This window comes from Macadamia integrifolia, chromosome 11, assembly GCF_013358625.1.
Source record: "Macadamia integrifolia cultivar HAES 741 chromosome 11, SCU_Mint_v3, whole genome shotgun sequence".
NCBI lineage: Eukaryota > Viridiplantae > Streptophyta > Magnoliopsida > Proteales > Proteaceae > Macadamia > Macadamia integrifolia.
Genome location: NC_056567.1, coordinates 24,825,297 through 24,849,665, shown reverse-complemented (window position 1 = coordinate 24,849,665; position 24,369 = coordinate 24,825,297). Strand labels below are relative to the sequence as shown.

Below are 24,369 nucleotides of genomic sequence, written 5' to 3'. Positions count from 1 at the left end.
TGTGACGTTTTGGTAAATAACGAATGGCCCATAATACAGCAGAGGAAGTGGATGATGGGCTTTCACACTCCATAGCCCAACCAAGTCCTTCAAAGGCTTCTAGAGTATACATTTATTTTATTTTATTTTTTTATTTTTTTATTTTTTTGTGTGGGTGGGGGGTGGGGTGGGGGGTGGGGTTGTAGGGTAAAACTGGGAACATATGCCTGCTATCGATCCAATTTTGATACGAGATCGTATTTTTTTTTTTTAGAACAAAATACGCTCTCTCGAAAACAGCAAGAGCTCATTGTTCGGGCTGTCACCCTCCTTACTCCATAGGGGACCGATCCACCGGGGAGACTAGAAGAATTGAAAAAGTAGTATGTCTACTCTTTGTAGTGTTTTAAAGCTTTGTTATGTTTGTGTCAGACTCGTATACTTTGTGTGTGTGTTAGGATTTTTTGTTTTGTTAGTGCATGTATGGGCCAGAACTAGTCTAACGTGTTCAATGCTTCTTATAATATGAAAGTGGATGTGCATTGATGTGGGTTGAGGCGTTGTGTTTTGATTTAAGATTTCAATTCTTCCATGTTTCACAAGTCGAATCTACATATCATATTGTTTCTTCCAAACTAATAAATCTTTTTTCTCTCGAGCCAACATATCTTACTGTTTCTCCAGAGTCTACAATTATTAGATATAAGGGGGGAAAAAAACTTGTCATTTTGGTGTTGCTTATGCTAGAAACGAATCGACGCGAAAAGGCCACACTACCACACCATGTGCTCAAGGTGCTCCAACACACTAGTGTTGCCTACACCAAATTAGTTGGGTTCTTTTTTCCTTTAGATTTAAATTATGGGAGGTAAATTCTCTTCACCCAAAACAAGGTTAATGGAGAATTCATTGATCAAGGGTTGGATGGTGTAGAGAAGGTATCAGGGATAGTATTCCTCTCCATAGAACCCATGGACCATAGAGTGATCTCACAGCTGGGGTGACCTCGAGAAGTGTGCCCAGGTCCTCCCAACCGTGGGATCACTCTATGGTCCATGGGCTCTATGGAGAGGATCTGGATCCAGGTATCCGGAAATAGTAGGAGGTATTATTATAGTAAATGAGCAAACTATTTATGACCATAAATGGGTGTACTAAAAAACCTTTTTCCTTTCTTACAACTTGATTAAGAAGATATTTTTTGTTGAATGAAAATGTCTGAACAAGGTTTAAGTAACCGAAATCGGCAATGGAATTGCCTCAGTTGATTTCGATTGCATTTTTTATTCGGTAAGAATTGACCAAAATCATTCAAAAACCGCCTGAACCCTAGGAATCCTATATGGATTGACTGAGATCAGTAGGAATCTAGACTAGACTCGATTGATTCCAATCTTAAAAACCTTGGTGTGTAGAGCTTCTTTTTCTAATATAAATTGTTCAAAATTTTATTTAAAATTAATTAACAGGTCGATAAAAAAATCTATTGCCAACTCTAGGAGAAAAGAACTCTCTCCGTCTGACATTCCCATGCCCAAACATAGATGGGTGTATTTAAATATAATGGAGAAAGATATTCATAATTAAAAACCATAAACCATTTTTCATAGGATAAAAGTAAAATAAATACTTACATTTTCTAATTTTTCTTCCCATGAAATTAGTCACCCTATCTAAGTAAAGTACAACAGTAGATTTTTTGAATTGTTTATTTATTTTTTACATTAAAATAGCAATGCAGAAACCATGGTTATTCACCAAATTAGTCTCTTATTTTTTTAAATGTCTCAATATATCTATTTTTTCATATGGACAAATGATGTATCCATTCCAATCATTGGATAAAGAGGACATGGTTTAGATTAACCACTTGTCAAATTTCAGAGTCTAATTTAATTAAATACCCTATTTTGTATTGATAGACGTCTTGTGTATTTCCATGCATGTGTACTAATATTATATATATATATATATATATTATTAATTTTTTTTTAAAACTGAAGTCAACCAAGGTGGATCATCGGCTGAGAAAGGACATACTTATGAGAAAAGCAGGTGGATTAGGCCACCTAGTTCTAGAAAAGAAAAACTTTGGAACACCTCACAGCTAAGAAATGGGCTTCTCTGTTCAAAGATAAAAACAAGATATCACCAACAAGGGAGAGAGCGGCCCAGTCAAGGTATGAGACAAAAACCCAGAGACATGTAAATGTAAGTGGGCCAAGTTCTGACTAGTGATTCTAAAGATGAGAACAACTGATGTGGCTCAACAAGAACCACCAGTACCTATTGGATCCACAAGTGATGGTCGTCTTTGGTGTCGGCCCATAATATTTGTGGACATGGATGAACCAACTTGTCATGAGAACTACCACTGTTTACGTATCTCCTCTTTGATTGGCTCGATTCTAGATAATTCTCTTACTTTATTTCATGAATACAAGGGAAAGGTCCTCCAAACCTGAGGCATATGGCATAGCTGGGCCTGTGGTTTTCTATACCATTCCATTTGACAAGGTCTTCTATTACAAGCGTAGGTGCCATGCTGACTTCACTCCTCCCATGGTCTAGGAATTTCTCCACATCATTTGTTTGATGTAATGGCTAAGTTCCAATCCCAGTATTTGGATAAGTCTTTTGTTGCATATTTTATCCCTTTTTTTTTATTATAGAACTTTTTTGGGAGAATCATACCTGTTTGGTGTTGGCAACACCAACACATGAAGCCAATGGGAAGATGCATGAGAAGTTGAGAACATCTTTAGCGAATGGTTTGGGAAGCAACGTGGTCTTCTGATTGGTACGATTCCTTTTTCATTGATAAACACAAAATCGCATCTAAATACCCTTCTGAAGAACAAAATAATTTTTTACACTTCTATTTTTTTCGTTTCATAATTTTGTGTTTTCATTTTTCAAATAAGAAAGAAAATGCATATACTCCTGAATCTTTAAGTAAGATAAAAATGCTTCTATAAAATTAAAAGAGAAGAACAACACTACTTGTCCACATTCCCCACATCACACCAGTTAGTGTGTGAGAATTGGTTTTATCAATTAGGGTCTGCCGCATTAGGAAAGAGAGAGTTAGTAATGTGAGACAGGGCATGGGATAGAATCCCCCACTGTCGGATGGGAATCATTTTTTCTCAAACAAAAAAGTTAGTTAAAAATACTATGAGATGGATATTTATTATTATTATTTTTTTTCATGCAATTATAAGATGGAGTTTATGTAGGTGACAAGTGGGGTTAAAAATACTTGTTCATTTCACTCTTGAGGCCCAATTCACTTTGACAATGGGTATCTAGCATCGTTTGACAACGGTTTGTTTCTGCGTTTTCTTGTTTGCAAAAACAAACAAAGAGCCTAAAAAGCGTTTGATAAAGTTGTTCAGTTTCATCCGTTTTTAGAAACATAAATCAAAATTTATACCTATTTACAATTCTAGAAACGAATTTGACGAAACAAGTCGGCTTGTTTTGTCGTTTCTAGAATCGAATTTGAGAAGAAAAAAAAGTTGTTGTGCCCAATAAATCTCTCAACTATTTAAACCTAAAAAGAGGCAACTAAACCTTCTCTTCTTTTTGGGCATCCGATAATACTATTGGGTTTTTTAGTGGCATTATGTCTACAAAAAAAGTTTCAAGAAACAAGTTTATCAAACACTAAAAAGTCTGTTTTTATTTCTGAAAACGTAAAAAGCCGTTTCTACTGTTTTTAGACACAAAAACAGCAGAAACGTTATCAAACGGTGTCTAAAAGTGAAATGGCACATGTTAAGTTTGCCTCAAATTCTTGACTCATTTTCAAGATTGACCAGATCCGACATATTTTGGTGGCGATCCATGGAAAGTTTTCTGAGATCTATGATGAAAGCAGAGAGGTTGAGCCGATAGGCCCAAGCCCAGAGCCTAACATTGATCTCGTATGGTGGTGTGGGGGTGTAGGGGCTATGGTATGGTTCAACCGTGACCCAATGGGTCGACCCACGACTTGGAGTATATGATGTACAGTTGCCTTATTGAGAAAGTCATTGTATTTTGGGGATTTTTTCTAGCTAAGGTTTTAAGGTGAGTTTTCTCATCACTGCTTGGGTGTAATCTCTGTTCTGCATAGTGAAACATCTTCTTCTTCGTCAGAGGACGTAGCATACCTCCCTGGTGTGTGAACCTCATTAAATCTCTGTGTCGTGCAGATCTTTTGTCTATTTATTTTTATATTTTTTAGTGTTTGATCTAACAAATTGATATCAAAACTTTGGGTTACTTCGATCCATGTCTTTTTCAATGAAATATGATATTGATAGGTTCGACGGAAACATCAGTTTTAGTCTATGATAGGTTCGAATGATGGCTATTCTTACACAATAGGGTTTGAAGAAAACCCTATTTGGGAGGCGAAGAAACCTGCAACTATGTCCGATGATGATTGAAACGATTTTGATGATAAATCCCTTTCAGCTATTCAGTTGTGTCTTTCGAATGATGTTCTACAAGAAGTTCTCTCAGAGAAACGGCTATAAAATTATGGGTGAAGTTAGAGAATCTTTACCTCACCAAATCCCTCACTAATAAGTTGAGATTGAAGCAACAACTGTATACTTTTCATATGGGTGAAGGTACTTCTATTAAATCTCATATATATGAGTTTAATTTTATTGTTACTAATTTGAAAATGATAGATGTTAAAATAGAAGATGAAAATTTGATTCTCTTATTGTTATGTTCTCTGTCTTCAACATATAAGCATTTTAGGGATGCCATAATTTATGGTAGATATACAATCTCTATTGAGGATGTCAAAACGAATCTGTAAAGTAAGTAGAAGATTGATGATGAGTTGACGTTTACCAATAAATCTGATGGTGTTAGTTTGGTAGCTAGAGGGAGAACAAATGAAAAGGGTTTAGATGATAATAAAAAGAATGTTAAATCAAAATCTAAGCATAAGAATTTAACCTGCAATTATTGTAAGAAAAATGTGTGTATTAAATCTGGATGCTATAAACTTTTAAATAAGCAGAAAGTAGGTGGCGGCGCCCAAAATCAACAGAAGAGAGATGATTCTGTAAAAGCTAGTATTGCTGAAGATGAGAGTGAGTCTGATATGCTTTTGGTGACTGATGATAGAGTCATATCACAGGATGAATGGATTCTTGACTCTGGTTGTTTCTACCATATGTGCTCCAATTGTGAATGATTTTTCGCATGCGAATCAGTTTTAGGTGGAGTTGTGTTGATGAGAAATAATGCTTCTTGTAAAACTATTAGAATGAGAATGATCAATATCAAGATGTATGATGGCATTGTCAAAACCTTCTCTAATGTCAGATATGTCCCTGATTTGAAGAAGAATCTCATCAGTTTAGGCAGTATTGATTCAAATCGGTGCAAGTATACAACTGAAGGTGGTGTCATTAAGATTACCAAGGGTGTTCTCTTGTTGATGAAAGGAATCAATTTTAGTAGTTTGTATGTGTTGCAGGGTACTACAGTCACTGGGTCTGTTGCAGCAGCTTCATCATTTATGTTTGAATCAGATGTCACAAATTTATGGCATATAATGTTAGGCCATATGAGTGAAAGAGGGATGACATCATTAAGTAAAAGGAACTTGTTGTGTGGCCAGAGTACAAGAGTAACGGAGCTCTGTGAGCATTGTGTATTTGAAAAGTAGAAGAAAGTCAGTTTCAGTACTGCTATTCATAGGACCAATGGAACTTTGGACTACATTCATTCAGACCTATGGAGGCCCTCCAAGGTTGCTTCAAAGGGGGTTGGTGCAAGGTACTTGCTTACTTTTATTGATGATTTCTCTAGGAAAGTTTGGGTCTATTTCTTAAAGCATAAAAATAAAGTGTTTATCACTTTCAAACAATAGAAGAATTTTTTTGAGAAACAAATTAAGAGGTTGAGAACCAATAATGGCTTAGAGTTCTGTGAAGGTGACTTTAATGAGTTCTACAAAAATGAAGGTACTACAAGACACTATACAGTTGTTAAAACACCCCACCAGAATGGAGTGACAAAGCGTATGAAAAAAATATCGTTAGAAAATGCAAGGTGTATGTTATTAAATGTAGGATTGGGCAAGGAGTTCTGGGCAAAAGCAGTTAACACAGCAACCTTATTGGTGAATTGATCTCCTTGCACAGATATTGAGTGCAAGACTCTAGAAGAAATTTAGTCAGATAAGCCTGCAGACTACTCTAATTTAAAAGTATTTGGATGCCCTGCTTATGCACATGTGAATGAAGGGAAGTTGGAACCTAGGGCCAAGAAATGCATTTTTCTTAGGTATGGATCTGGAGTGAAGAGATACAGGTTGGGGTGTCATGATCCAAAGTCACTAAAATTTCTTATTAGTAGAGATGTTACTTTTGATGAATCTGCTATGTTGCATCCTAGGAAAGAAGCTCATGTTCATTGTGAAGAAGGTTAAGAAGAATCTAGAGAAAATGTGGAGTTTGAAATTGGTGGTTCATCTTCGAACAAAGCACAATCTACTTCAATTTAGCTACCCACTTATACTGAAGGAGATGATGCTCAAGAGAATCAAGAAGAAGAGTAGGACAACATTGCCAAGGATAGACCAAGGAGAAATATTAGACAATCACAAAAGTATGGGCATGCTGAATTTGTTGCTTACGTATTGTTTATTACAGATATGATTGAAAATAGTGAGCCTACAACATATTCTGAAGCTGTTACTTCAATTGATTATACAAAATGATTGATTGCCTTGAATGAAAAGATATAATCTCTTTATAAAAATTAGACTTGGGAGCTAGTCAAGTCGAGAATAGGAAAGAAAATTATTTGCTGCAAAGGGATATAGTCAGGTACAAGGAATTGATTTTAATGATGTTTTCTCACATGTTATTAAGCATAACTCTATTAGTGTCCTACTTGCTTTAGTTGCTATGCATGATTTAGAGTTGAAGCAACTTGATGTGAAAATAACATTCTTGCATAATGAACTATAAGAACAGATTTATATGCATCAACTTGAAGGGTTTGTTATTAAAGGTAAGGAGGACCATGTATGCTTGTTAAAGAAGTCTCCATATAATTTGAAACAATCTCCTAGACAGTGTATAAAAGGTTTGATTCAGTTATGGCTAATTTTGGATACTGTAGGTGTCAATATGACTGTTGTGTTTATTTCAGAAAGCTCTCTGATGAGTCATTCATATATTTACTACTTTATGTTGATGATATGTTGATTGCAACAAAAGATAAGAATGATATCAATAGGTTGAAGGAACAATTAAGTTCTGAATTTGAGATGAAAGATTTGGAAGCAGCAAGGAAGATCCTTGGTATGGAGATCAAGAGGGATAGAAAAGTAGGAAAGCTATGGCTATCTCAACAAAAGTACACGGAGAAGATATTGAATCGTTTTGGCATGAAAGATGTTAAACCTATAAATACTCCTCTTACATCTTATTTTAGACTTTCAGCTGCTCTATAACCTCAGATAGATGAAGAGGTGGAGTATATGTCACGTGTTCCATACTTTAGTGCAATTGGCTCCATTATGTATGCTATGGTCTGCACTCATCCTGACATTTCACAAGTTGTTAGTGTGGTTAGCAGATATTTGTCATGTCTAGGTAAAACTTATTAGGAAGCAGTGAAGTGGATACCTAGATACTTGAAAGGGATCTCTAGTGTTTGTTTGGAGTTTGGGAGGAATGGTGACAGTTTATCTGGTTATATTGATTCAGATTATGCAGATGATCATGACAAGAGAAGGTCACTCACAGGCTATGTATTTACTCTTGGAGGAAGTACGGTTAGTTAGAAAGCTACTTTACAGGCTACAGTTGTATTATCTAATACTAAAGCAGAGTACATGCAGTGACTGAGGCAATTAAAAAAGTTATTTGGCTTAGAGGTTTGTTTGGAGAACTCAGCATGGATCATGGGGTGACTGTTGTCCATTGTGATAGCCAGAGTGCTATTCACTTGACTAAAGATCCAATGTATCATGAGAGGACGAAGCATATTGATGTTCTGTAACATTTCATTAAAGAGATAATTGCTCAAGGCAATATTCAAGTATTGAAGATTGGTACTGAAGACAATCTAGCTGATATATTGACTAAGCCTTTGTGTGTTGGTGAGTTCGAGCATTGCTTGAACTTACTTGATGTTGGCCATGTTTGACTTCAACCCTTTGGAGAGCTATTGGAGAAGATGAAGATTTTAGCTATTTGTTTGTTTGTTTGAGGAGAATTCAAGTTAAGGCGGAGATTTGTTAAGTTTGCCTCGAATTCTTGACCCTTTTTCAAGATTGACCCGATTCAACATATTTTGGTGGCGACCCGAATGGGAAGTTTTCTGAGATCTGTGATATCGGCCCAACCCCGGAGCCCAGCATTGATCTCGTATGGGGGTGCGGGAGTGTAGGGGCTATTGTATGGTTCAACCGTGACCTGATGGGTCGACCCCGTGACTTGGAGTATATAATATATTGTTGTCTTGTTGAGAAAATCATTGTATTTTAGGGATTTTTTCGAGCTAGGGTTTTAGGATGAGTTTTCTCGCTGTTGCTTGGGTGTAATCTCTCTTCTGCATAGTGAAACATCTTCTTCTTCGCCCGAGGACATAGTACACCACCCTGGTGTGTGAACCTCGTTAAATCTCTATGTCGTGTGGATCTTTTGTCTATTTATTTCTGTATTTCTTAGTGTTTGATCTAACAACACATCTAAGCATCCAACCCACGTTTTGTATTTGTGATTGTGTTTTTTTTTTTTTTTTTCTTTTTTTTTTTTCCTCAACTCCCATAAAATAAAAAAACAGTACTAATACTCCAAAGAAAATTACCAATTAAACGCAGACATAATTGGATCAGAAAGGTGTAGTAATGCCACTTGAACGTCATGCTAAATTTTTCCTATTATAATGAAAGGAAAAAATACAAAGAGACTTCGCAAGGAAAGGAAAATTTTGAAAGGAAAGGATCTCATGTGTGGAGAAAGTCCATGGAAAGATAGGAGAGCCGGAGAGGAGGAGAAGCGTTGAAGCATTGCCCCAAGCCCTATTTTTCAGCAATGACTGATCAAGTTCCCTACATTCGGCATTCCCCTCCTTGCTATTAAGGTAACAGTTTCAGACATGGCCAGTTTCTATAGTGTGACAGATGATGTGTACAAGGCTCGGGAAAGAATTCATTATCGTATGGCTAACCAGCATTCCAAATGATCTCTAGTAAGGATATTCTCACATAATTACTGTTCATCTCCTTGTCGTATTCTATCTCTCGCTCTAAACTTGGGATAAAATTGGCTTGGTTTTAGGTCATGCAAAGAGATGACACTACCAACCAAAACCCTGAATATAGAGACACTGGACACATGTCCTATCAACCAAGGATTTCAATAAAAATCAAAACATTGAGATTTCGAGATAATAATTGAACATTGCTCTAATGAAAAACATATAAGAACCCCAGCAAGGCATCATTTTTAGCTAGGTTAATTTTGCTCAGCAGCCTCAGCTAAAGTTTTGATCAATGCCTCTTCCACGAAGGACTGTTCAGTGAGATCCTTGGAATAGTAAAGGTAGTAAAACTGAGAGCATATGGTAGTGAGGACTGTGAAAGCAGCCCCTGCTGCAAAGACACCTCTTCTTAGGGTTTGGCAAGAAGAAGGAAGGAGATCACCTATGATAATAAACCTGTGTTTGGTGTGTTGTGCATTAATCAATGAACCCCCAACCAAGCAAACCTCCACAACACAAAATGTAATCCTGTAATAAGATCAAACCATGCATAAGGCATTGAAAAGACAAACTAACAAAGAAACTAATAACAAGAATATGGATTCTCTCCTCCCATGGGGACTTCCCCAGTCCCCACATGGGTGATAGCCCTCCATTGGGAATCTCCATCCTGACGAAGATTCTCAATTGAGGGGGTCAAACGGGGTAGAGAGATTTTCAGTAAGGGGGGCTCACTAAGTGTGTCAATTTCAAATCGAAATTGAAATCAAATTGAACCGAATTAATTCAGTTCAAATTCGATTTGAATATGTGAGTATGGACTACGGTTTGCCTCGGTTTTGATTTAGTGTGTAAGAACCGTCGGTTCGAACCGAAATCAACCCGAATTGCTCTTAAAAAAAAAAAATGAAAAAACCCTAATATCATTAAGAAAGATTTTTTAAGTGGCAAATGTTTTTTGCAATTTATCATCATATATTTACATACGAAAACAATTTTAGAGTTAGCAATGGCCATAAGGCCCGTAAATTGAGCCCATTATGGCCTTTAGTCTATCACAGTCATGGTCTAAAAGTGGAACTATTTTCATAACCGAATTAAAACTACATATCGGAACCAAATTGGAACCAAAATCAAATCAAGCCGAATTGAATCGATTTGAATATCTAAATACGGAACCGAGTCGATTCTGATCCACCTTATCATCATTCAAAATCAAACCAAATTCGAATCAAATAACTGAAACCAAACCGATTGACACCCTTAGCTGTCACCCATGTAAGTAGGGAATAAGGGATGACTTACCAGCAGCCGACGAATAAGACGAGTGCCCACGCCCTTGGGACCTTGGGATTTAGTGCTTTGTCAAGGAAAAAGAGTCTGGTTTGCATCATTATAAGGACATGAGTGGCCATGAGAAGTAATGACGCGCCCATGCCTACCTTTGTAGCCACGTCCGAGGTATACACACAATAGTAGTAGTTGAAATTACTGTCTGCAGTAGCTCTGGCCTGTTCAATGAAGACACAAATGGATGGATGAGTAGGACTGTAAGACTCAGAGCAGGGCTACTGGCTCGGTCCATCGGTTCAAGTCAGGCCTGTCGGGTCTTTTGGGTTGCACTGTGATCACCCATTTATATAATCTAGTAAATTCAGTTTTGGTTGGGCTCAGTCAGGTTCTAGGCTTAAATCAGGATAATCGGATCTTTTTGGGTTTTAATTGTCTTGGACTTATCAATAATTTAAAAAATAATCTACATTTAATTACATTGAATAATTGATAAAAATATCAATATATAGCTTATAACGGTTGGCTTAGTAGGTCAGGGTTGAGTAGGGATTGTAAACAGTTTGGCCGTTCAGACGACTATCGGGCTGACCCCATGCATTAAGAATAATTGATTATAAATGGGTCGGATTTGAGTCCAACATACTTATTAATTGGACTGGGCTTCATTGGTCCTACCGATTGAACTTGAAATTGACACCCCTAGTCTTAGCCTCTTAGTCATATGCCCAAAAACCTAGATTTAGATTAATAGAAATTTTGGAATGTGAGTTTCGTTGAATAAAAACGATGTGCTGCGATTTCATAATCTTGGTTTATGATTTTAATCAAAATGAATATCCTCCTTTTGAACATTTTACTTAGGGATGGCAATATGAAGTGTAGGATTAGATAATTGTCTTAATTTTATGAGTTTTTTTTTTTTTCTTTCTAGATAGAATATATTAAAAATGAAAATGATAAAAGAATCGTTAAAGACAGCGTGGCCCTTGCACGAAAATACATGGAAAGTAAAAATCCCGCTATTGTTGATGCTTCTATGTATACTCTCATTGGTCCCTATATTGATACGAAGCCATGTTGCCTTTTACAGAACCCTCTCTTGAATGAAAATTAAAAAGAGTATAAAGTTAAAGAATTAAAAAAAAATTAATAACAATATAAATAAAAAATAATAATAAAAAATGCAAAGCACTCAACAAAGCTATGCCACCTATCATATTTTTTCAGTCCATATTAGTTGGATTTCAAATTGGTGGTATCTTGCAGCTAGGTCTTTTTACATCCAATTATGTTTGGACGTAACAGTGTTAGACGGGCACGGGCAGGGTTCCTTCTCCCTAATTTTTTTTTTTCCTCCAAAAAAAAAACTTAGCCCACGCTGGAGACCATGATTTACAAAATCGGAGAATCAGATCAAAATATTCCCACCAAGATTCCTCTGAATCAGTGGGTTCTGGGGGCCAATTCCTATTTTTGAAACCCTATAAGAGAAGATCGGAAGGAATACCAAGAAAATTAAGGAACTTGGTGATTGAACCAATCCAACCTCCATGAAGAAGAATGAAAATTAAAGACAGAAGTGATCAATCTATGCAAAAAGGAAGTCCAGGTAAAAGAAGACTCACCGTACTCCTCCTATGCTCAGCTCCGATGGCCAAGACGAAAGCAGTGAGGTTGATTACGAAGACGACGACAGATAACTTGGTGGAAGCCATGACTTCAGAGCCTTTGGGGATCAGATTCAGAGCTAGAGAGAGAGAGAGAGAGCGAGCACGTTAGGGTTTGAAAGGTCAAAGTCTTCTTCCATCTTGGATGACAATATGGTAGTCTTTTGGTCAAGGTCTCTCTTTGTTTTTTGGTAAACACCTTCAATAATGGTGATAGGCCCCATTCAGTAGGAATGATCGAAGTGGGTAGCAGGAAGGACCACTGGCTCTGCACCAGTAATGAAGTAAGAGTAAGCATCTTGAAAATAATCAAATTTGCTGCAGGCTTAAAGGAAAGTTCTTAATTGTGAGGTATATATTAGTCTTTGTTGATTATTTAAAAAGATAAATAAATAAAATAAAGCCTTTGTTGACTGGCTATCCCTTTGGGATTTAGATAACCTGTAATAATAGAGAGAAGGAACCATATCGATCCGGTGTTAGCTGTCTCTTACCCCGTGGGTTGATGTAGGCAACACTAAACCAACAGGGTTCTTTGCCCCTAACTAATAGCTGCAAAACTCCACTTCAAGAAAATATGGAAAAAAAGTAGGAGACTTCTAACATAAAATTCTAGTACACAATCACTTATTTGCTTCTGTCATAGTACTTACAATAATGTTAAATTGATAAGAATTGAGATGTGTCATTAGTCATTTTCCTTAAGATCATAATTATCCATTTATTAGTACAAACCGGATTCTTGCAAATCACAGCTGAAGTAAGCCTTCATCAATAATTGCTATACACAACTATTGGGCCAAGACGGGACACAAAGAGTAGTGCTCAATAGCCTAGGAAGGACTTTTGAAAATTAAAGGAAGCAAAAAAACAAAGCATGCAAACACTTGATCAGAGAGAGAGAGAGAGAGAGATGTCTCTAAGAGCCAAATTCATCTTCTATTTTTTTTTTTTTAAAGGAAGGTGTTCCTTGGACATACCTATCCAAAATATCCCAAGGGAGGTGACTCCCACCATATATTTAACTTGGTCGTCGCCGGTCGACCCAGGAGACAGAACATACGGATGTGAAGGAAAACATGCGAACACCTTATGGGAATGAAACCAAAACAAAACTCAAACTATTTTGAATATTTAAATCTATTTTTAAAACCTTTAAATTGATACATTTCTCCTACATTTTATGGAGAAATGTGGAAAACTGACTCGAACTTGCGGAAATTTGAGGCTTTAATAATTAAGGAGCCTTTGGACGTTGTGGATCCATCTTTAGTCCCTAGCCCCTACTAAGAGTCCCAAAGAGATAAAAAGAGAGGGAGTCTCTTCTTTATATCTGCAAGTCCCTTGTAGTTGTACAAACTTGAGCTCCTCCAAACCTAAACCTAGCCTGCTCCAATGTCCCTACATTTTTCACGAGTTTTGAAGTTAGGTAAGTTTTTTTCTTTCTTTCATTTAATTTCATTGATTGTGTTGTGCAATTTACTCCAATAGAGTGAGGGTTTGTCGTTGCTGCCCATTAGGGGTGCAAGTTTAGTCTTGTCTGCCTGAATCTTACCTGGCTTTCTTGAGTCCGAATAAGGCCTGGGCTAAGATTTCTGATCTTGAGGGTGAATCAGGGTTTTTTCAAAGTTAGAAATCTCCGGCTTGCCTTGATCAAGGTCGCGCCAAGTTAGGGTTGAACCCAGCCCAACCTTGATTTAATATAACCAATAGAAAACTTATGTACTCAGTTGGGAGATTCCCTGCAACAAAGGTCTCTGCCTCCCCCAAACCACAAAACTTCTGTATTCAGTTGGGCATTTCCTTGCAACAAAGGTAATATGACTCTCCTCTGTTCTCTCCCAATCTTCACTCTTAAGTTTAACCCATTTATTACTTAGTAGTTACATACTTCAATGTTCAATCGCATGTTAGAGTTCTTATCACTTTCAGTCCATTTCAACTTAGTTAATAAGTTTTCGAAAGATATTGTAGGGCCAATTGATTGGATTTTTTTTTTCCTGAGTTAGGGTTCGGCCGGGCCTGGCCTAGCTAATGGAACTCAAGGTTGGGCTAGGGTTTTCAAAAGCCGTGGCCAACCTCACCGTATTGCAACTCTAGTGCCCACAGTGTCGCATCAAGGAAATGCCATGAATTATTGGAATATGTTTATGCCATGAATTGGAGTATGTTTATATACTTCCCGATGGGACTTTTATACTATAAGATAGTAGGCTCTTCTATTTTTTTCCGGATTTTTTTTTTCATTATTTTTATTTAATTTTCGTGTTCTGTTGACAGTTTTCAGATTTTCTGTTCTCTTGTTGAATATATATATATATATATATATTATTGATAGTTGTTATTGTTTTGTATGTTTTCCATCAGGTTTCTATAGTATTTTCATCAGAAATCTTTTGTGCTACATATTTCCTTTTGTTTTTCATGTTCCTCAATTCGCATGCTAGACTGGTTTTCCTTATGTGAATCTAGTGCGCTAGGCACTGGGTTGCAACTTTTGCTTGAAGAGTAGGCACCAAGAGATCAATGGTTCGAATCTTATCACATGGGTTTGAGTTTATATTTAGGGTGTCTCCCCCTCCCTATCATCCTCCCCACCCCTTGTGTGTGTGTGTGAGTAAAGTCCCATTGGACAATTCATTAATAATAAGCCAAAAAAAAAAAAAGACTAGTTTCATGATTTTTAGTCTGTTTTTGTCACAGCATTTTCTTTTTGCCTTAAAGAAATCATCAGTATTGAGTATGATTCAATTCTTATATGGTCTCTTTTCTCATGTTGGTGATATATCATGTCTTGCATGAGTAATGGCATTCTCTGTAATTTTTCGCATGTTCATTAAGGCTCCGTCTGGTATCGTTTCTAGAAGACGTTTTGTGTCAAAAACGAAAATTTTAGTTTCTGTGTCAAAATACCGTTTTTAAATGAAAAAATGATGTTTCAAAATTTCAAATTTTTATCGGGAACAATAGTTCTTTTTTTTGTAAAATGGAACGAAATTGGGAAGATGGAACTCCAAAATGGAGTTCCGTCCAATCTCCTTTTTTCAATTTTTTTTTTTTTTTTTCACATTTTGTTTAAAAAAAAAACAGAAACTGACCATAAGTGCACCAAACACTTTATTCCTTTTTTTAATTCTAATAGAACGGAAAAACTCCAAAAACGTTTTTTTAGAACGATACCAAACGGAGCCTAACTCTTTTTTTTTTTTTTTTTTTTTTTCTTTTTGATTGAGGTAGGCTGCATTTACTCTCTAAATAGTGTAATTGTTCTCTTTATTACTTGAAGATGGAAGATACAATTCTATCTGATCTTTTATCTACCACACATACAATGGTAATAGTTATTCAAGGATATCTTCACTTCCATCCTTGTAACAAGTTACATCTGATACAAGAAGTAGTATATTAGTAGTTAGATCATCAAAACTGTCGGAGGACTGCACAGCCAACCAGTTATCGATCCACCATGTTTTTAACGTTCCAACGGCAAAGTTTCTCCTGCAAGAAAGGATGCAAAGAAGGCCAAGGACTCGCTTGGTTTGAAAATAGGCACTGCATGTCCTGCTCCTCTAAATGTTGCAAAAGTTAAGCCCTTATATTCTTGGAACCACCCACTAACCTGAATATTCCACAACAGCCCACATTAGTAATATAAGTTTGTTTACAAATATTCTACTGCACAAGGCTGTTTTTGTCAATTCATATTGTCTAGATTACCTGTTTCTGGTGGTACCAAGGCCTCCATGCTCTAGTGATAGGCAGTTCTAAAACACTCAAGCTATATCTTGTGGACAGAACAGGAACTCTTCCATCAGTATCCCCACTGATCAAAAAAGAAAGGAACAACTTATAAGGTTTAACAAAGTACCTACAATCTATCAAAACAAATTTGTTCTTGAGTTTTCAAGAATTCAAATGAAGGGTACTCTTTGTATTGAGCTTCCCTTCTTGGTAGTCTCTTACCTGTAGACCCATATCCTAAGTCCTGCTTCAATTAGCTTCTTGTATATAGGTAGGATAGAAGGCCTTGACTCTGACCATTCACGAAATATTGTATAACTGCATCCGGAGTTAGTCCATAAATAGTTTCAGTTATTCCTTGTTTCAGGCTATGATTAAGGTGTATGAGAGAGAGAGAGAGAGAGAGAGAGAGAGAGAGAGAGAGAGAGAGTTACTTGCAGATGCTCCAATTCTTGAGCTGAAGACCATCACTCACATGGAGGGCTTTCTGGACGTCGGGTCTGTTGTAGTAAGTCTTTGCATAATCGTCAAGGCAGGGATCATAACCACCCATGATCCTTGGCATCTGGTAAGAAAGTCCATTATCAGATCAACCAATCTATGGTACAAAAAAATTTGTTGAGAGAATAGCCCACATAGGTTACCCCTGAGAGTCTGAGACCTTCTGTCCCCTGATATGTGAGTCCCTCCACCCAATAGTTTGAGCTTTTGGGTTGGATATTTATATGGTATCAAAGCGGGTTTACTATAGTGACTTCAGAGTCTGTACTCTGTACTACTTGGTCATTAGGACCCATCTAGAGCTGAATCAGATTAGTGAGTTATGTCCTTTTCACTAGCCCAAATTCTTAGACCATTAGATTATCCTTCTAACTAGAGGTGATGAAAATAGCTTGGGAACTGCTGTGGCAATGGTAAAGCACTTCCAGCCAAAAAAGAAGTTTCCTAATTGTTGTATGCAACTAAAAATTGACAGAAAAGAGGGATTAATCTGTAGTCATCTCCACAGGATTCTATGGTGGCTCAGATTTCAAGCTTTTGAGTTATTAACACAGAATACTATCATTTGTGAGAACTGAGAACAATAATAAGGAAATGAACTCAACCATCTTAAACTTGGAGTTGAACATGACTTGCATCGATCCGTTGTCTGAGTTAGTTGAGTTGGTGCAGACAGAGGTATAGAGGCTATAGATATCAATCTCCTTATACTGATTGAGTAATTCATCCACACCATTTCTGCAACTAATGTTGCTCCAGGTATCATTGCTGTCAAAATTGCAGGTGTCCTGGATAATTTTGTGAGTTTCATCTGATATCACAGCATGGCTCCAAGCATAATCCACCATACCTCGCCAATCATGAGAATCCGATGTTTCAGGATTACCCAACTGTAATTTTTCACCATGAGCATTAGATCGACAGTACAGTTCAAAATTGTGATTGAAATCTAAAAGTCATGAAATCATTCAATATTACTGCAGCTCAATTCAACTCTGAGCTGAGCCTTTTCCCAACCAAACAGGTTGGCTACAAGGATCCTATTTTCAACTCAATTCTGTTTAAAGCAATGTTAATTGTCCACCAATTTTCAGAAAAAAAAATTGGAATCTTTTTAAGGCCTAATCTAAAAGCATAAAAAACATAAGTTATCTAAGGCTTTTGTACCCTTCTACCTTACTGAAGGTACAGAATCCATGTATAGAGGTTCCTTTATGTCTAAAACTTATATATGATCATTACCATGAAACCCTTTAGATTAATATATAGAGAAGGATCCTTGTTCATATCATAAATTAGCTCAGCCAGCTCTGGAACATATTTTCCTGTTCATCATGTATGCATAGAATAAACCATCAGTCTTGATAAACCAAATCAAAATGAATAGTGTTAAAGGTTATGAAGGTGGATATACCTGCATAGCTCTCCCCTGCTATGTAAAAATTCCGGCTTCTATACGTTGGGAATTTTTTGAACCAGTTGTGCAGGAAATTATATGTATTGTTCGCTAACATAAGTTCAAAATAGGGCAAATCAGTAAGACCAATAAGAAGATCAATAATCCATAATTCTCTATTAACTACAATTTCATAATTATAATTAGGGCGCCAGGTTTGCCATATAGACAAGACTGGTACTGTTCCCGAAATTGGACATGTGGCCCTCTTTCCAAGTGGCAAGCTAGGTCCAATAGCCTTCTCCCACACCCACACAGTGCCATTTATGAACAAGTTCACTCTAAATGGATGTATGTCATCTCCACAGGACTAAGGTAGAAGAATGTATGCTTATAGGAGATACTGATATATACTCTAGAAGTCTGAATAGTCTATTTTGGTGTTCAAAAAACCAATGACATGGATGTGCATCAAACTCACCTGTAAAGCTGTCTCCAAGAATATCATAATCAGTGGTTGTATTTGAGTATGAAAAGCCAACTCCAACTGGAGATTCCAAGAATAACATGTTTGCTTCTGCATCATTGTGGACATAATGGAGATTTAAATACTTGCTTATGTTCTCAACTAAAAAGCATTGATAGATGAGCTCTCTGTTGGCCATTATAATTGCAACTAATAAAGCATTGATAGATGAGCTCTGTGGATGAATGTGCATGAATATATGAATTGAAATATATTAGATTCCAAACCTGTATTCCATGAGTAAGGATTGAATTTGAGCCCACTTCCATCTGTATCAACAATGAAAGGACCAATCTCTTGTGTAGCTCCATATCCCACAGAGGAACACCCAGGACCTGAAACATATTAGTTTGTCACCTTATCAGATAACATAGAATCAGAGCACCAAAGCAGTGGAGTTATTTCAATTGACCATTATAGTGAATTGGAAGCTTAAAAAAATGCAAAATGGAACAATATGAAAATATAAAGGAAAAGTAGAACCTCCACCATGGAAAAAAGAAGGTCATAAGGCAATAAAAAATGAGATAATCTTGCTATTTTTTCTTTATGATCTTCCATTAAACTATCAAATTAAGCATAAGTGGGTTGATATGAGGGGTTGTCTAAAGACAAGGCAGCATGATACTAGCATGATACTGTTAAGGAGGAATATGTGCTTGCTATAAGGGATTCGGTGGGGTATTTCCTCCCTTATACAAATGTGAAATGTGTAAGTGATCTTATCCTTTCCTTGCTTTTGTAGTAAACAACTAATATTTGAATGGGAGATTTTTCAAGGCTTAATCTGAATTCACATTCCAAACTAGGTAGAGATAGTGCAGAATTCATCTAATATTTAAAAACAAGATTAGTAAATTTTGCCCACAGGAATTTTACTAGGTTTCAAACCCCTGATCATTTTTCTAGGCCATTCAAACTGGTTTGTTCAAAATCACAATTCCTACAGTACCATAAGGCCAAGTAATGGAGAAGCCATTCTGTCAAGGCCATGGTTGTGAAAGTCTCCAACAGGACTTTGTATGGTTTACAGAAAAAGGCTTAGAGTAAGTTTATATGAAGCAATTAAAAGGTTTATTTGACAACTTAGGGAATCACACTGTTACCTCCATTAAGCCACAGCACCAATGGCTTTTCCATGGATTGAATCGAGGCCTCATAGAACCAGTAAAAGAGAGCCCTTCCATTCTTTTCATTCACTGTCACGTACCCAGCATAATGCCTGAACCCCACCTCAGGTTGGCCAGGCAATTCAGTCACAAGATCCTCACTCCCCTGTATAGTCACCTGCTTATTGGTATGAGACCATGGTCTATGCCTAGCAGTAACAAAAGGCACTATAGCAATTAGAGCAAGAAGAACCCAACCTAGAAAACCCATCACCTGTACTGTAGTACCCATAATAAACACTAAAACCACTTCACTCACAAACCCACTTGAATCCCTCACAAGATGATAGAACACAGAAAGGCTTCAAGCCTATATATACTTGTGGTTGCATGGATAAAGCATAAATGTCGAAAGATGGACTAAATTAAAATCAGAAAGAGGGTGCCAAGTCCTACGTGGTGAACCGTCTTTTGTTAGTGATTTGGTCAGCAACTGTATGCCATCTGATGTGGAGTTTTGGCAAGTGTGAGAGCTTTTTTAGCATAGGAAGAGATAAGTGGAGCCTCCATAATATTTTGTGAGAACTTTTCTTGTATAGGACGGATGAAAGTGGAATTTTTGGCAGGTGTGAGAAGTCCATTTTTGTGAAGTGGGTCGTTGAATGCACAGTCACATGAACAGAATTCACTAATTAGATCCCTAAACATATCATTCTTATTGTATTCTTTAAAGGCCACATCTTATGAACATGGATAGGACTGCATGGAAAAGGAAACAATCTTTTGTCACAGTTTGTAAAAGCTTTATCCCCTTCCTTGATTTAGTATTCACACCAATAGACTGTTTAAAATCATCTTTTTGCCATAGTTAATTAAAAATTAAAAACATAAAAACCATAATTCTACACAGCCTTGCCAAACTTAGACCAAACCCTCACATTTTCAAATTTTTTATTGCTAAGACAAAGTTTAAACCTCTCTCTCTCTCTCTCTCTCTCTAGAAGAAGGATAAAATCAAATTGTGTGTGTGTGTGTGTGTGTGTATGTGTGTGTGTGTGTGTTTTGGTTTAGCCCACCGAGGGGAACAGTTCTGTTAAGGATAATGCTACTTGGAGCACCTCTAAAGATTCTAGAAACAGTACTTTAACCTTTGCAACCCAATGGAGATATCAACTTTATCTAAACAACGATTGGTTCAAACTAATTATTTGATTTGCTGATACAAAATGGTTACATATTTATATATTTTTGGATTTGAAATAAAATCTGAAGGGGTTACACAAAAACAAAAAGGAAAAAGAATAGAATCTAAAGAGCATGTTTGGGTTCTTTTGAATGTTCTAGTATTTGGATTACAAAAGAGAAAGACAAAATTGGTCTCTTATGTCCAATGGTTTTGATCAAAATAAGTTTTGAATTATGGTTTAAAAAATAATTCAAACCCATCACCAAATTGGTGGTAGAGGTGCTGCCTTTTGTGGCAGATGCACTACCTTAAGCAATTTTGTCCCCTTTCATTCTTGGTGACACCCTCATGGGACCGGCACAACCCAAAAAAGGAAGAAGAAAATAAAGAAGGATGCTTTCAAAGGAATAACATACTATAATGATAGAGCAGTAAAGAAGGGAATAGAGTCTTAAGCTTTAAGGGAATTTACCATAACACAATGTAGTTGTAGTTATTTCCTTAGACCTTTCATCAAGTGAAAATGAAAGAGGGTAGGTTCTCAGTCACACAGTTTAACCTTTTTATAATCTGATAAAATTTTCAAGGCAAGCATGCCCTTAGCCATGGACCACTCGATCTGGGTTACCACGAACAAAGAAAGAGAAGTAAGGAAGAGCAGAGAAGCCATTCATGCAATGGCCCAATCCCAAATTCCCTTGAGTCATCCAAATCTTAGTGAGCTTCAGAATTGGCAGTTAATAACTTTCTACTAATACAGTACTACATTATGCATTATATACTACTTTAATCAAGCATTTTTCCTATTATCACTATTAGCATGATTTACACTTAATCACAAATGGAGTTACTTTTACTTGTGAAAGAGATTAGATTCCTTCTATTCTTTGTTTTCCTAGAATGGAAAACTCCTAGGTGCTCTAACATCAAGAATTTATGCTTTATCTTTTCTCTAAAATCCAATACTAATATGATGATGCAGGAGACACAGAGAAGCATACACAGGACCTTCACCACAGACTTTACATAACATCATCATCATTATCAATGGAGACTTTGTTTTGGGCATTCTTATCATTTGGATGTGACATCCAAAAAAAAATCATAGTGATCCAATTGAATTGACAATCCGAGATATTCTCCTTCCTTGTGTCCTTTTGGTAGGCGAAAAATTAAAGGTAGTTATGTGATAATGCTGAATATTTACTTATTGTTATCTTTTTATTGGATGGAATTTTCGTCGAAGGTAACGGTGATGACTTTGATTTTGTGTCATCCTAAATTAAAATAAATTTTTGGTGGTTGCTGGCGTTTATGACCAATCCAATGAAGGGTTCTCTGTCTTTCATGAATTGAGACTTGATAATCAATTGAAAAGAAGTAAGCTTGTCTTTAGCAATGTGCAAAATGGCTTGTTCATGATTCAAAAGTTATCTTAGATTAATGAAAGGCATGTTATCCTCATCAGATGATTATGTAATGCTCTTCTTTGATTTATCTTGTGGAGGTACGTGATAGAGATTGTATGATTACTGCTCTTTCCTCTCTTTGCTATTAAACTTTTTCTTGTTTCTTTAATACAGTTTCTTATTGACCCAAAAAATGAAATTATGGTGTAAAACAGGAATGATCCATAAATGGGACTCTCTTATGAATGGCTGTATCCTAATCAAGCTTTGTATATATGGTTAATGGAGTGCCTTTTGATGAGAGATACAACCTATTTATTGACAGCTATTAACTTTTGGAATATGAATATTTTCCTTAATCTTCTCCATCATAATAAACTAAAGGACAATGTAACATAAAAGGGGAATTGAAGCCATTGGTGGTTTCTGAATTGGACAATTGGGAAAACCACCAATGGTATGAATTCAGAGTTATTTTAACTACATAATTCCAGGACCATCAGACTTAAGGGGCGTGGAATCATTGGCTCAAATTAAAGATATGGTAATAGCCAGTAGTTGCATCTTATGTATATTCTGATTGAACTGATACACCCAAAAAACCCATCCTTGTAAGTAGTAACTATAAGTGGTGCTTGTTTGCATAGAGTGACCAACTTGACCTGTCATTGCTTGTCATTTATCTTGCCTTAGGGGTGGCATGTGGAAAGAGAATGGTATTTGTTCCAAATTAATGCTCTTGCCTAACAAAAATGATGTGGTTTTTTCAGGAATCTCATCATCAAAGAGTGGAAAGGAGGGGTTTTGTGGTGAGCCATGTGGGTTATGACTTGGGGATGAGAATTCATCAGAAGTCAAGAACCCAAGGTGGTGGAAAGAATGACGGAAGAACACTAGAACAGAAAACCTGGTTGTTGAACCATGACCTGGATTCCAACTTTTTTCATTTATTAGTTGGTAAGAATAAGGAAATTCTATCATCTCTATCCTAATCTCTTTTTTTAATGAAATTTAATGCCATGATCCAATCCTTCTTTGCCATGCTCCCTGTTTTAGTATATTTCTTCTTACTAATTTCCGCATAAACTTTAGTACTTAAATGATCAACATTTATTTGTAAAAGGGTTAATACATATTTGATACAAGGATTCTTGCCCTCCAATCAGATCTATTCGAGGTCATATTTGGTATGAAGTCTAAGTAATGCATATCTTTCCTCACCACTTCTCTAGGGTCATTTTATGTCTACCCCTAGCTCTTCTAGATCCTTCAATTTTAATCAAATCAGTACTCCTCCATACCGGAGCATCCAAAAGCCTCCGTTGAACACAGTCGTGCCACCTCAAACGACTTTCTCATAACTTATCATGTATTGGAGCTACTCCCGAATCAGCTCTAATATGATGATTCCTTACTTTATCCTTCCAAGTTTTACCTTTCATCCATCTTGACATCCTCATCTCCACTATACTGAGTTTATCTATATAGTGCTTCTTAACTGCTCAACATTCTACACCATACAACATAGCGGGTCTAATAATTGTCTTGTAAAATTTTCTTTTAAGTTCAAAGTACCCTCTTGGCATCCAAGAGTTAATTTCTGTCTCCTTATCTGTTTGTCTTGAGCCATGCACTACCATTGCCCATGTAGGCTCCCAGTCTCATTTGGATGGTATTAATTACTGTTACCATTTGAGAAATTTGGCACCCACTGCGAACTAAAAGATAAGTGTCAGCCTCTGATAGGCCACCATTCAAACAAAACTTATTAGTTTGACTTTTGCAATAGTTAAGCAATGATCAAAGCTATGACCTTGAGGTTGTGCAATAAGGAGTACCATCCAATTGAGCTACAAGCTTTTTGTGAAATTTTGTAAGGCTCTCACGAGCTTCACATCTGAAGGTCAACTAAGGGATTGGTTGCCTTCCATGAAGACTAGGAACCTGAAAGGGTGGCCAATTGTGATTGGGTGATGTTCTTTCATGACTAGCTAAGTCCCATGCAGACCCAGTAGAGAATGTATACCAAACAATGCAATTACAAAAGCTATAGCCTCACAGATATTCCAAAAGCCAAGATTTTATCTAATTGGATTTCATTGTAGAAAACGAGAACCTAAAATGATGCAGAAAAAAACAAATGGGAGTTGCAAACACTCATTCACACAATGTTGATAAATATTTACATGATTTAGTAAGAAGGTTTACGTCCACGGTGAGTTGAGATCTGCTTCACTATCAATGGAGAATACGGTTATAGTCGTTGTCCTCCAACCTCTCTCAGATTGATTACATAGAAAGAATCCTCGCTAAAGAATATATAGTGAA

At 36.6% G+C, this 24,369-nt stretch overlaps 2 protein-coding genes across 2 annotated transcripts; both read right to left on the bottom strand.

Annotated features, from left to right (window-relative positions):
• Positions 1-9,348: 9,348 nt before the first annotated feature.
• Positions 9,349-12,336, bottom strand: LOC122094229. The gene is made up of 3 exons (XM_042664961.1): positions 12,132-12,336; positions 10,519-10,724; positions 9,349-9,741 (listed from the first exon to the last, which is right to left on the bottom strand). The coding sequence occupies exons 1-3, from the start codon at positions 12,219-12,221 to the stop codon at positions 9,468-9,470; spliced, it is 570 nt and encodes a 189-aa protein (XP_042520895.1). The 5' UTR covers positions 12,222-12,336; the 3' UTR covers positions 9,349-9,467.
• A 3,093-nt stretch (positions 12,337-15,429) lies between these two features.
• LOC122094133 (serine carboxypeptidase-like 31) lies at positions 15,430-19,801 on the bottom strand. Its single transcript, XM_042664825.1, has 10 exons — positions 19,444-19,801; positions 18,565-18,672; positions 18,293-18,388; positions 17,830-17,922; positions 17,658-17,740; positions 17,021-17,305; positions 16,349-16,479; positions 16,137-16,232; positions 15,891-15,996; positions 15,430-15,792 (listed from the first exon to the last, which is right to left on the bottom strand). Exons 1-10 carry the CDS (start codon positions 19,736-19,738, stop codon positions 15,646-15,648), a joined length of 1,440 nt encoding a protein of 479 aa, XP_042520759.1. The 5' UTR covers positions 19,739-19,801; the 3' UTR covers positions 15,430-15,645.
• Between the last annotated feature and the right edge of the window lie 4,568 nt (positions 19,802-24,369).

Bases quoted from the DNA above. Each gene is read 5' to 3' on its own strand.
- LOC122094229 (XM_042664961.1), bottom strand. From the start codon at position 12,221: ATGGCTTCCACCAAGTTATCTGTCGTCGTCTTCGTAATCAACCTCACT. The intron at 10,725-12,131 runs GTGAGTCTTCTT...TTCATTGAACAG, and splicing joins CTGAGCATAGGAGGAGTACG to GCCAGAGCTACTGCAGACAG. The intron at 9,742-10,518 runs GTAAGTCATCCC...ATCTTATTACAG, and splicing joins GTCTTATTCGTCGGCTGCTG to GATTACATTTTGTGTTGTGG.
- LOC122094133 (XM_042664825.1), bottom strand. From the start codon at position 19,738: ATGGGTACTACAGTACAGGTGATGGGTTTTCTAGGTTGGGTTCTTCTT. The intron at 17,923-18,292 runs GTGAGTTTGATG...AACTTATGTTAG, and splicing joins TCTTGGAGACAGCTTTACAG to CGAACAATACATATAATTTC. The intron at 17,741-17,829 runs GTATATCCACCT...CATGATGAACAG, and splicing joins AGCAGGGGAGAGCTATGCAG to GAAAATATGTTCCAGAGCTG.